Source organism: Trichosurus vulpecula, chromosome 5, assembly GCF_011100635.1.
Source record: "Trichosurus vulpecula isolate mTriVul1 chromosome 5, mTriVul1.pri, whole genome shotgun sequence".
NCBI classification, from domain to species: domain Eukaryota; kingdom Metazoa; phylum Chordata; class Mammalia; order Diprotodontia; family Phalangeridae; genus Trichosurus; species Trichosurus vulpecula.
Genome location: NC_050577.1, coordinates 295,381,615 through 295,395,195, shown reverse-complemented (window position 1 = coordinate 295,395,195; position 13,581 = coordinate 295,381,615). Strand labels below are relative to the sequence as shown.

Below are 13,581 nucleotides of genomic sequence, written 5' to 3'. Positions count from 1 at the left end.
TTTACCTTTTCCTGTGTTCTGGGACCCAGTGAAGCCGTATGGACCTCTTCTCCAGGCATGTTTGTAACATAGTGGTTTATATGTTATTTCCTTCCTTAGATTACAAGCTTGCTGAGGGCAGGGACTGTTTTTGCCTTTCTTTATATCCCTGTCCCTTAGCTCAGTGCTTGGCATGTAGTATAATAAATGCTTGTTGACTGACTACTTGAGGAAGGCTTTAGCAGGGAAACAGGGGTTTGAATTGGGATCATAGGATCTGAGTCCTAGGGCTGGAAAGAACCTGAGAGACCATTGAGCCCAAACCTCTCATTTCATAGACGAGGACGCTGAGATCTAGAGAAGGCTGGCGACAGGGCCACACATCTAGTGAGAAGCAAGTCTCGAATCCAAACCCAGGGCTGTTGACTTCCAGTCCAGCACTCCTGGAACAAAAGCTGACTTTGCATACTTTTAGTCCCCCATGTTTCCTGGTTAGTCAAGGAAGGCGGTCTTGAAAAGGGAGACTCCCCTAGCTGTGGACAGTTGGTTGGTGAAGACTGGCATGCCTGGGGAGGCGGTCTTGGCTTTTACAAAGGATGGCAGCTTTCAGATGGGGAGATTCGAGGTCATAGACTTTGAACCGAAGGGACTTAGAGGTCAGCCCCTCATTTTACAGTTGAGTAAACTGAGGCAAAGGGAAGCTACCTGACTTGGGATCATAGAATCATAGACTTCGAATTGGAAAGGAGCCCCTCTAAACTGACTTCTACATTTTACAGAGGAGAGAACTGAGGACCAGTGAAAGTCAAGTGTTTGCCCTGAGGTCACCCAAGTAATAAGTGTCTGAGATGGGATTTGAACTCAGGTCTGATGGCTCCTACCTCAAGGTTCTTATCTTTTTTCTTTTTTTTTTTGGAGGGGGAAAGGCAGGGCAATTGGGGTTAAGTGACTTGCCCAAGGTCACACAGCTCATAAGTGTGTCAAACGTCTGAGGCCAGATTTGAACTCGGGTCCTCCTGGCTCCAGGGCCCATGTTCTACTCACTGCGCCACCTAGCTGCCCCCAGGGTTCTTTCCATTATGTCTTCCTCTTTGACCTTCCTCTGTCAGCCAGCCAAACCTCAGCTGTCTAAAAAAAGCCTTATGACTCAAGCCCTGCAATTATGTAGTATTCAGAGCTTTCCTAGAAATAAGACCAAGAAGTTAGTGAGTGGGTGTGGGTGTGTGCACATGCACATGAGTATGTTTTATATGTAGCACTTTGCCCCAGGGTGTGAAATTTAGAGGGCACTGATAGCACTTGCAATCCTCTAGTAGCTCTAGGGGAAAAAAGAAGAAGAAGAAGAAGAAACAACCCAACACAGCACCCAGATAGCAAGAATAGGAAGACAGGAAGCCACCAGGGCTGGTGCAAGCTTCTTTCTCCCTCATCTTATGCAGGGTAGCCTTCCCAGCAGCACTGGCATGCTGGGCTCTCCGTTTTCCCAGGACAAGGCAGTGTCCCGTCTGCCTTACATCTCCCCTCTCAACTGAAGTCCAGCTTCTGGGGGTGCTCATGGCTCCTCTTGGCCCTAACTTCTGAGTGAACCAGGCCAGTCAGTGACAGGGGACAGCAGCAGCAAGAGGAGGGGATTAGTGAAGGAAAGAGGGATGACAAAACTCAGCTGCCGTCCTAGGAGCCCCTGTTAGCCCCTCAGTACCAAGGCTAAACAGCTGGGCTCGTTTTACCTTTCCCTAATCACATCCCAGCCTCCGACCTCAGTGGAAATTTAGCCATTTGGGGGACCAGACGTTCTTTCTTTTACCCCTTAGAGCAGCCCTTGGGAGGGGTATATTTTAATTTTATTTCCCTGGGATGAAAAAACCGAGGGAAGCATTGTCACACGGTCCATTTTACTGCCATGAATCACTCTACTGGGCACAGCCCTAGACTCCACACCCCTAGGAATGCTTCCATCTTCCCCTCTCCCTAGCCCCAGCCAGACTACCGGGACATCCCAGAAATGTTGGTGGTGTTCAGTCATTTCGGTCGTGTCCAACTCTCCGTGACCCTGTTTGGGGTTTTCTTGGCAGAGATACTGGAGTGGTTTGCCCTTTCCTACTCCAGCTCATTTTACAGGTGAGGAAACTGAGGAAAACAGGGTTAAGTGACTTGCCCAGGGTCATATAGCTAGCAAGTGTTTGAGACTGGATTTGAACTCAGGTCTTTTTAATTCCAGGCCTGGCACTCTATCCACTGCATTATGATTATGATATGTCTTGATTAGATACATCGTGTCACTAACCAGCTAGAAGTTCAGCCTCCATTACCATGTAGAGAAGACTAATGCAGGCAGCTAGGTGGCACCATAGTGCATAGAAGGCCAGGCCTGGAGTCAGGATGACTCCTCTCCCTGAGTTCAAACCTGGCCTCAGGAACTTCTTAACTTTGTGACCCTGGGCAAGTCATTTCACCCTGTTTGCCTCAGTTCCCTCATCTGTAAAATGGGCTGGAGAAGGAAATGGCAAATCATACCAGTATCTCTGCCAAGAAAACCCCAAATGGGGTCACAAAGAGTCAGACACAACTGAAACAGCTGAACAACACAACAATTTGGGGAAAGGTGTCCAATGCTATAGGCCCACACATGTATGTTGGTACATCCTCCTGTCTGACTTGGCGCATATAATGTAGCTTCCACTTTCTGTATACTTTGGTCAATAGCTGACATTCTCTCAAAGAGGCCACAGTGTCCTATAAATTCCTTTCCACATCCTCATGACACATCATGGCATCACGACTTGGAGTCAAGAAAACCTCAGACTCTTACTAGCTATGTGACTATGCACAAGGCTCTGAGGCTCAGGGTTAAAGCCTCTCTATTTCTACGAAAATGATCAATCGGGTGTGATCTGCAGTGGGGCAAAGTATTCCCATACTGTGGAAATTGATAATCACAGGCCTTTGGTTTGTCTCAATCAACACCCTCTCTAAAAACAGTCCTTGCTTAGTCCCCCCACCCTGCTCCTGGGCACCATTTTTCCCATGATTAAGTTGCCATGGAAAACATTTTGACCAGTAGTCAAATATAAAATGTACATGGTGTTCTAAAAGTCTTAGTACAATGAAGCACATGGTAAAATGACAGGTTCAGAATGTCACTTCCATTATAAACAGCAAAACTTCAATGATACTTTGACATGCCATAGAAATATGGGAATTTTAAATTACCTCTCTGGCCTATGAGAGTTCCACTGGGAAACTTTGTCACTATACAGACTAGAAAAGGAAGAAAAACCATTTTTAGCGAGGAATTCCCTAGACAGGTGGCTTTAGGTTTACTCAATAATTTAAATGGCCTGAATTAAAAAAAAAAACACAGAAAGTAAAAATCAATCCTGGACATGTCCCACAAAATTTTCAGTCACACAAAGACCTTTTTGGGGTCTCTCATATATCAACTCCACTGTTCCAAGCCTCTATGCTAAGAATCTTTGTCAGGTAATGTCAGATGATGCAAGAATTTGAGGGGGGAAAGAATATATGCATATGTAACTATCACCAAAATATATTTATATGTAAGCATATAAATATATTTATACAGAAATATGTAAGTATATAAATCTATTCTCACTATATAATACATAACTGTATTGTAAATATCTATAAATAAATGGGTGGATAGGTAGGTAGATAGGTAGATAGAGAGATTGATGGATGGATCAATGGATGGATGGAAAGACAGATGAATGGATGGATGGATGAACAGATGGATGGATGGATGGATGGATGGATAGAAAGAAAGAAAGATAGATGGATAGATAGATAAATAGATAGACAGGTAGATAGATGTGTGGGTGGGTGAATGGTTGGATAGATAGATTAGATAAATAGATAGTCTAGTAAAAACCAAAAAGTAAATTATGGAGCAAGTGTTTTCAGCATCCATTCCTGGATATCCTATGCCTCCCACACCCTGCACTACCCCCAACCCCAATACAACAGAAGGGTGTAAGTTCACTTAAACTCACAGTGCAAGGTTAGTTGCATTGGCAAGCAATGTCAGCTTAGTCTCTTCCAGGAGCGAGTAAGCATTGTCCTCTTGGGAACCTGCACCTCAAGGCATTGCTAGCATCTCCCTTTCTATGGTTCATCATCCTGGCTCATGCCCACTGCATCTGGACACTCAGCATGGTCAGGGTGTGGTTACTATTTCATTCCCATCCTTCTCAGTCTCCAGGTTGGCTATACCTGGGTCCACCTGCCATCACAAGGACCTTTCTCACCACCCCTGCAGTTATCCATGTTCTTTGAAAACTGAATTCTCAGGAAGAATGCTTACCCAATCAAAGTATGCCCTCACTGCACCGTGCACAGTCTTCTTGGAGACAGAGTCCACCAAGAATTCTCTTCTCTTCCAGTGAGTGATGCCAACTCAAGGCAGTGTGGGATATGCGGTCTTTGGCTTTTCTCTCCATCCAAAGATGGAAACTGAGGCTCAAAAAAGCAAACTTTCTGAGGGACTAATAGCCAGTAAGTGAAAAGACCAGGAATAGAAACTCAGTTAGCTGGCTCCTATCTTCTTGATAAGGACAAGGTCATCCTAGAAGATTCATTTCAACTTTATTTCAACAAAAATTAAGAGCCAACTATTTACAAGACACTGTGCTTGGTGGAGAAACTACATTTTCAAGGATCATGCTTTCTACTATGAGATGTACATAAGTCCCTCCCCTCTATGGGCCTCAGTTTCCCTCCCTATAAAATGGGCAAGTCAGACTTGGTACCGAAGTCCTCTTTATTGTCTAAAGTTCTAGGATCCTATAAAATCACTTTGACACAAAGTGTTGAAGGAGAGGGTTGAAGGAGCAAGGGAGAGATCAAGATGAAGAGATTTGGGGGGATTTGAGGAAGGAGTTATCTACCTTGAGCTGGGAGGGGGGCAGGATCATGGAAGGCTTCCTAGAGAAAGTGGCACCCAAATGAGATCTTGAAGGAAAAGAAGACTCTTTGGACTAGTAGAAGTGCCCAAAAGTTGAGGTGAGGAGGGGGTGGCCTACATCAGACATTGGCTTGTGTGGTCACCTGTATAGAGATGGGATATTCCAAGGTCTCTCAGCTAAGCTCTTAGGAGCAAAGCTGGTACTGGTACCACAGGCTCATATAGGCAAGAGTCCCTTTCATCCTAAGACACCCTCTCTAAATTTAGGGTGAATTTAAGACCCTTGGTGCTGAGTCCCTCTCTAAAGGTCCTGACATCCGCTGATGTCCGATCTTCCCTTCCCTCCTTCCTCTTCTCCCCATTGACTATATTTTCATTTTGGCGACTCCCAACCTTCCCAGGGGTTTTGACAGGGCCCCCCGTGGAGGCAAAGAGCCTAATGAAGGACTCCTACACCATGGATGTGATTGAGAGAGCTGTGAGGGACCCCCAGCATTGGCATGGGAGGAAGACAGATGACCTTGGTAAGTTTGAGGATGGGGAGATGGAAGGATGGGGAAAGATTTTGTTGGAGGTGGGAGGAGGCAAAAGGAAGGGATTGTTCCCTCTTCTTCTAAAAGCAAAAATAAAAATACAAAATAAAGAGATGTGGATTAGCTAGTATATGGGGAATGCAGTACTTACTGACACTGCTCCTAAGAGTGAGTGTAACAAACGAATTAAAAATAGTTTGGTCTAATGGAAAGACCACTGGATTTTGAATCCAGCGACTTGGTCTGCTGGATATTTTATGCCTTGACCTTGACCTTGGATGGATGGATAGATGAATGGATGGATGGATGGATGGATAGATGGATGGAAAGACAGGTGGATAGATGGACAGATGGATGGATAGAAAGAAAGACTCTGACCACATAAACTGCCTGGGTCTCAGTTTCCTAGTCTGCAAAATGGCTTGAACCAGTGGCCCCTTCCAGATCTAGATTTATGATCCCTGTTACCCATGTGACCTTGGGTAAGGCTTTTGACCTCTCAGTCTCAGTTTCCTTATCTAGAACATGAATGGGGTGGCTTGACTTGATAACCTCAACACCTATGATCTTATGAATAGGTGATGCCCCACCCCCCAGCTGTAAAGTCTATTATTTTCCTTGCTTTCTTGGGCAGAAGATCTTTAGAACTAAGGCCCAGTCCATGGCCCAGAATCCTGAAGCACCGCAAGAGAAGCTCATAGAGCAGCCTAGTCCCATGGACCTGTTGGACAGGTTGGGGAAAATGGCCCATCTAGCCAAGGATGCTGAGCTGTTTCCAGCAGCTGTGAATGGGGCCTTCTCATTTTCATTCCTCCTCAGGGCGGTGGCATCAGAAGAATGCCTTAGACCTGAATCTACAAAAGGCTTTGGATCAGAAAATTGGAGAACGGAGAAAAAGCTTGAAGTAGGAATTTCTAAGAAAAGGGGATGCTCTCCCTCCTAGAAGGAGTTAATAAAAAAGCCAAGAACAATCCTTGTTTGATCCGGATCTTTGTTTGCTTTTGCTCACCCGCCCTCCCTCTTTCCTTCTCTTCCTCCATCCCTCAGTCCATGGGTGGAAGCCTGAGAGTCAAGACTTTCCTCCATCCTGATCTCATTCCCCATTCATCTTCATATAGAGGCTTAGGGACCTCAGAGCTTAGAAGGAGGAGGAGAGGCTGGGAGCCTGAACCCTTTGGTCTGATCTCTTTTGAGCCTCATATATGAGGATGCAGAGTACCAGGAGGTACTCTGTTGTAGAAGTTTTTTTGTAGGAGAAGGACAGGTCTGGGGAGGGATGCTGAGATTCTGAAGAACAGATTTGCCAAATCATGGACTCCCAACTGGACAGCTCCAGTTCCAGTACCTTATACTCCCCCTCCCACAAGAATTTGGGAAAATCAAAAGGAGCTCCTCACTAAGAGCTAAGAAAAAAGTGGGGACTCCTGACTCCTGGAGCAGTTTTTAGCTTCTGGTAGAACCGGGCCTCCAGGTTCCAATGCTAAGTGTTTGAAAGGCATGCCAAGTAGCCACTCCAGAGTGTATTTTTTACTGAACACTTGCTATGTGTCCAGCCCTCATCTGAACTCTATAGGAGAGAGAGAAGTCTGAGCTATATCCCTGCCCTCGAAGAGCTCAGCCTAGTACCTGGCACATAGTAGGCACTTAGGAAATTCTAATGGGTTGACTTAATGGAAAGGAAAGACACACTCATGAAACAATTGGATAACCACATAGGTCAAGATAGAATCAAGGGTTGGGTTGAGTAGAATAAGTGGTGTTGATGGAGATCAGAGATGGGGAGATCCACGGAAGATCTCTGGATATGGAGTCAGAGGACACTGGACCAAATGCCACCTCTGTCACTTAATACCCATGTGTTCTTGGGCAAGTCAATTTCTGTGGGCCTCAGTTTCCTCATCTGTAAAATGAAGGATTGGACCAGATGGCCCCTCCAGTCCTATCTGTGTAACCTTGGATAAGTGAGTTAACCAATTTGGGCTTCATTTTTTGAGAATATTGACCATTAAAAGTCTCTTCAAGTTCTTTGTTTGCAATTCTATGATCTGACATTGGGCCTAGCTAGTCAAGAACCTTCTAGAGGGTTCTAGTTCCTTCTTAGTTCCGTGATTTTTGCTTTTCCTTGCCCTCTAAACCTTCCCTGTACACTGAACCACTTCCCAAGAGGCCCCAAGCTTCTCGAGTGTTCCCAGCCTTTAAGCCTGCTTAGCTCCTTGAGTTTGAAAGGTGGCCACACCAGACCCCTAATAACTTGCTGCTGTCACTGGACCCTCCAGCACTTGCTCCTTCTTTCTCTTTAAACACACACTACGATGGGCAGAAGTTGCAGAAAGGTAAATGTTCCCCTCCATGGAGCTATCCCCAAATCTAAGCTGAAATCAGAGAGATAAATGTCAAGTCTTTTCCTTGGGCCCAAAAAATCAACCTCACAAATACAATATGGCACCTATGTCAAATATCTGGGATTTTTAGTAAACCATAATGGAGTCCTATTTTTGATATCAACTCAATGTGTTGACTCCTATTCACATAGCAATAAAAACTAAACAAAACTACTTTTTCCGCAGGCCAACTTAAGAGACAGAACCTTCAGCATAAGGGAAATGAGGGTCCCCTATTACTCTGCCCTGGTCAGACCACATTTGCAATGCCATGTTCAGTTCTTGGCATCACATTTTAGGAAAGATATTGGTAAGCCAGGGGGTGTCTGGAGAAGAGTGACCAGGATGGTGAGGGGTCTAGGGTCTCTACCCACATGAGGATTTTCTGAAAGAATGAGGGAGATTTAGAGTCAAGAAGAAAAGACTCTAGTGGGACATAATGGCTGTTGTCAGATATTTGAAGGGCATTAGCTTTATCCTGGCTGGCCCCAGGGCACAGACCTAAGAGTGAGAGGCTTATATTGGCTCTGTGTAAGTAAAGAATTCTTAACAGTTGAGACTGTCCCAAAGTGGAATCTGCTGCTTTAGGAGGAACCCGACCAGAGGCCTTCCAGCAAGACCAGAGGTCCATTTGCCTTGTTATAGAGAAGATTCTGGGCAAGTTGGAATCAATAGATTCTAAGGGCTTGCCCAACTCTTTAGATTCTGCTTACAGACTAGGAAAGGCAGATAAAATGTGCAAAAGTACATACTACATGAATTAAAAGGTGATCCTGGGGGGCGGGGGAAGATGAAATGCTATGAGATTAAGTGTAATGGCTAAGGAATCTCTGTAGGCTTCACAATAATAATGATAGCTGGAATTTCTAAGAGCTCTACAAGCATCATCTCATTTGAACCTTATAACAACTCTGAGAGGGAGGGGATAGTGTTATCTCTATTTTACAGATGAGAAAATTGAGGTTGAAAAGTTGTGATTTGTCCGTGGATACACTGCTAGTGAGTGTCTGAGACCAGAGTTGGATTCAGCTTTTCCTGAGTATAGGCCCTGGGCCCTCTCCACTGCACCCCTTAAGGAGGAAGCAGCACCCTAGTTTTAAAGAGAAGGTTCATTTGCCTGTGGTTGCACAGTAGAAAGAGCACCGGGTCTGGAGTCAAGAAGACTCATCTTCCTGAGTTCAAACCAAGCCTCAGACACTTACTAGCTGTGTGACCCTAGGCAAGTCACTTAACCCTGTTTATCTGAATTTCCTCATTTATAAAACGAGCTGGAGAAGGAGATGGCAAACTATGTTGGTAAGCAAAATGGGCTCTTAGCCCTTAGTTCAACAAGTGCCCTTGAAGAGTTTGGTTTGTTTCCTTTGAGTAATTCAGTGTATTTCATTGAGCCTTACTAAGTGCTAAGCCCCAGGTCCAAACCCCTATTAGGTGTAAAACCTATGTGGGTGTAGATTGGTAACTCAGGTGGGGCCCAAGGTGGGGCTAACTCAGGGGAGGGCCTAGTTTACAAATGAGTTTGAGTGATAGGTTTGGGACATCAGAGGCTCTTAGATCATGTGGGTTTAAGTCACCTCTTTGTGACTATTTTAGGTCATGTGGGTGAGTCACATGTGTGACTCACCTCTGACACTGAAAAAGATATAAAACCAGGGGTTGGCATTCTTTTCTTGGGAGCTCTTTGCCGCAGCAGTGGTGGTGCATGTGACTCTGGGCCAGCCCTTGTTCTGAGCTCCCGGGCTGAACCTAGATGTTGGTAACTATGAATTGTATTGGGTCTGTCTGTTGATGTTTATAATTTGTTTGTATGTTGCTCTGAAGTTCAGGGTGCTGGCCTTCTCCCCTGAACTAAGTGACTGATATTTGTATACTGAATTAAAGTAAGCTTGTCAACCCCTTAACCTTGCTTTCCTTATTAAAGCAGATCAAAAGAACCTGTGCTTTTGCGGTGTGTTGGCAGCTTTCTGGGTGCTGGTTGTGGGTGGATCTTACACCCCCACAGAAGCTGCTAGCTGGATTGTTGAAACACAAACGTCTCCAGTATCTTTGCTGAGAAAACCCTAAATGGGGTCACAAAGAGTCAGACATGACTAAAAACTGAACAACAATAAAAAAGGTCCCATGGGACAACTAGGTGTTACAGTGGATAGAACACTGGGCCTGGACTCAGGAAGACTGGAATTCAAATCCAATCTCAGACATTTACTAGCTGTGTGACTCCAGGCAAGTCACTTAACCCTGTTTGCCTCAGTTTCCCCATTTGTAAGATGAGCTGGAGAAGGAAATGGCAAACCACTCCAGTGTCTCTGTCAAAAAAAAAAAAACAAACCCCAAAACCAAATATGGTCATGAAGAATCTGAAATGATTGAATAACCAAGGGCCTGTGAGAAAACCCTACCTTAGGGCATCTTTAATCCTGAGGAGTCAGATCCAAATAGGATTTGGAAGGTTCTGCTCCCAGGTCTTAGGTTTGCCCATCTCTCTCAGGTTTCTGGGGATTCTGAGTCCTCTTTAGAAACTATCTATTGGAAAGAACCTTGTCAAAGGCCTTTTTCTCCTTTCAATACTTTGTAAACCCCACTTCCCATGGCTTCTCCACTCCACCCCAACAGTCCCTACCGGTGGTTCCCTGAGCCTGCTTGGCTGCTTTCATTGAGAAGTCAGAAAGACAGTGGGTTATAACAGAGAAGGCACCTGGATTCAAAATCTGCTTTCTTCCCTATACTGCCTGTATGACCTTGTCTTTGTCTCTGGGCCTCAGTGTCCTCCCATATAACATGGATGTAATTGGACTAGATGTCCTCAGAGGTCCCTTCCAGCCCCAGATCTATGATCCTGTGATCAAGAGATCTGAAAGGTGGTGGTTGCAGCTACAAAGAATTCATCTCTGAGTCAGAGATCCTGGGTTCTGACATTCACTAGCTGGATGACTTTGGGTACAGGACATAACCTCTCCGAATCTCCAAACCTGTAAAATGTTGGACTAGGTGATCTCTAAAATCCTTTCTATTTCTATTCCAAGGTGGTGTTGCGAACACAGCTTGCAATTTTTTAAAAAGGCAAATAGGTGGCACAGAGTGCTGGTCTTGGAGTCAGGAAGGCGGTGTGTTCAAATCCAGTTATAGACATTTACCGGCTGTGTGACCCTGGGCAAGCCTCAGTCTTCCTTTCTGTAAAATAAAGATGGTAAGAGAGCCCACCTGGAAGGGTGGTAGTGTGTGGGATGAAAGACCCTCACCAATTACATTTATAATAAGGAGCCATCTCAGGGTGGGAATAGAAATAAATTTTATTCAATTCTCCAGAATTGGGCATCCCCCACTAAAAGGAATCCAGCAAGGGAGGCACTTTGCAAGGGGCTAGGCATCCATAATTATACCTAACACAAGAGAATTCCCACCCACCTCTGACCCTTCTCATCATTGGCTGGGAGGTGGGCTTACAATCTGAGCACAAAAGCCAGACAAAGAACCGGGAAATTGAGGCACAGAAACTCCAGTTCCCATTCCCTTAGTTAATGATTACAACTGAGGTGACATCTATAAATCTAAAGAAGGAGAACAGGATAAGGGGAGGGGGAGACCCTCTCCATTCTTTACAGTAGAGAAAAACAGGTCATTATGTGATATCTGAGTAGCCAGCTATTGCTAAAAAACTTCTCCATTCAAAACTTATACTCTGTGGCGTGTCTCACTCGCTTCTGGTATAACAATTATGACCCTGTTCTTACTGAGCAAATCTTTCAACCAAAACCAGAATAAAGAACAAAAAGTTTCAGGGTAAACTTTCCCAGAGGCTGAGCCATCAGACTCTCACGGCCTCAGAATCTTCCCCTTTCCTATATCTTGATTTTTAAAAACTCCTGTACATAGATATGAATAGATATGAATATTATACACATCCTCCCCTGTGAAGTCTTCGCATTTCATTTATTTACCTCACACAGTGAGGACAGAATGAGGCAATATTGCAAAGCTCTTTGCAGACTTTGAAGCACAGGACAAATGATTATTTCTGTTAAATTAAAGGAACAAAGAAATGCAGAACTTGATTAGCCACAGCAACACTTCTTTAAGAAGGCACCCACCCCTCCAGGGCTTCAAGGGAGTCTTTTATATCTGAGTTTCTATTAGGATTATCCCGGCAGTTGGGCTAATTTGCATTTCAGCCCTGAAGTCTTTAACCAAAAGTAGAAAACTGTTTTATCAGCCTAGAAACAAGTCACTGAAATGGAGATTGTTAATATTACTCAGGGCTATTCTTTCTAACTCCCGTCTCACCTCCCAATCCGGTAATAACCATTCTTAAGTCTTTAGAAACCTAATAGGTTGTAAAGCCTTCATGGCCCTACTCTGGGTAATTTAGAGGACCCGTCAGATACTTGATTCCACCAACGCTAATACGCAATATTGCCATCCCATCCGAATAAGTATAGGCTTTGAAATTCTAGCCCCAACAACAGTCATGGGAATCCAGTTTCATAAAAGAGAGAAATAGGAGTATTTGGATTTTTTGTTTGTTTTGTTATTTTCAAAGTACTAGTTCAAGACTATCAAAACAGCCTGGTTGCCTTCCAAATTTGCTAATCCATGTTACCTAACTGATGACCTAGGAGCGCCTGATTTCTCCTGCCCCACCCCAGCCCCAGCCTTGACTCATCACCCAATACAACCTTAAGCTATGCCTTCCCCTTTCTGAACCCTTTTCCTCATCCATCAAATGAAAGGGCTGGATTTAGGGTCTTCCTTTTATAATAAACTTCTTTTGAGTCTTTCTGTAGAATGTGGCATGGGAAAGGTCTTGATGCTTGGATACCAGGTGCTGCACAAAGTATTCCCTAGCAGCCCCTGTATTCTTTCTTTCCCCCAATTATCTTATAATTATTACCCGTGGGCACGATGTCCTCCCCCTCCAGAATCGAGACTCCTTGAGGGCAGGGACCATTCTGTTTTATTTTTTTCCTTTTTTTGTGTCTGAATCCCCAGTGCCTGGAGGGGGGAGGGGTTAGTGCATGTGGGGAGGAGTGGTTGGAAAATTTGCCTTGAAAATCAGGAAGCACTATTCTGTAAACTCACTTAACCTCTCCATTCTCCAGCCCATTCCCCAAGAAAACAAATTGCAAAACCCTTACCACCCTACATGGGTAGGGGAAATTTCCTCACCAGGATGGAATCGTAGGGCTGGATTTAAAAAAAAAATCCCCAGTACTTGGCACACTCATACTAATAGCTAACATTTATAGAAACTTTAAAATTCGCAAAACACTTTATATTTTATCCCACTGGATTTTCTCGAGTCCTATAACTTTGGTTCTATTATCATCCCCATTTTAACAAATAAGGATACTGAGGCTGAGAGATATAAAATGTCTCTTGCCTCAAGATCATACAGCTAGCAAGTGGGTCTGAAGTGGGTTTTGAACTCAGGGCCTTCCTGACTCCTGTTCGAATACTCTGACACCTCACCTTCCCAGGTTCAGGCTTAAGCCACAAATAGTTGTTGAATTCAATCAGTGACTTGGGGTCATTGATGTTCTGTCTTGCATGGCTTCACAAACAACCATGGAAGGCAGAGACTGCACATAGAATGGTGCCCATTTCACAGATGCAGAAACTGAGGCTCAGGGCTTGCCTATGAAAGCCAGAGTCAGAAGTGTGATTAAAACCCAAGGCTCTCTTAACTCATTGCTATCGCTCTTCAGACCATATCCACTTAATGCACACACAGGGTCTCTCACGTGTGGTGGAATGCTACCTGCATTTGGCATCA

The 13,581-nt window shown here is 44.5% G+C and overlaps 1 protein-coding gene across 2 annotated transcripts in view; it reads left to right on the top strand.

Moving 5' to 3' along the window:
- The window catches only part of TEX33 (testis expressed 33), a 30,600-nt gene extending 24,187 nt beyond the window's left edge, over positions 1 to 6,413 (top strand). The window contains exons 6-7 of one of the 2 annotated variants that reach the window (XM_036758567.1): positions 5,314 to 5,424; positions 6,253 to 6,413. In XM_036758567.1, the coding sequence (XP_036614462.1) occupies positions 5,314 to 5,424; positions 6,253 to 6,341 (200 nt within the window). In that variant the 3' untranslated portion in view covers positions 6,342 to 6,413. Of the gene's footprint in view, positions 1 to 5,301; positions 5,425 to 6,252 lie in introns of both variants that reach the window. The other variant, XM_036758566.1, reaches the window with a different exon arrangement.
- The last annotated feature ends 7,168 nt before the right edge of the window (positions 6,414 to 13,581 follow it).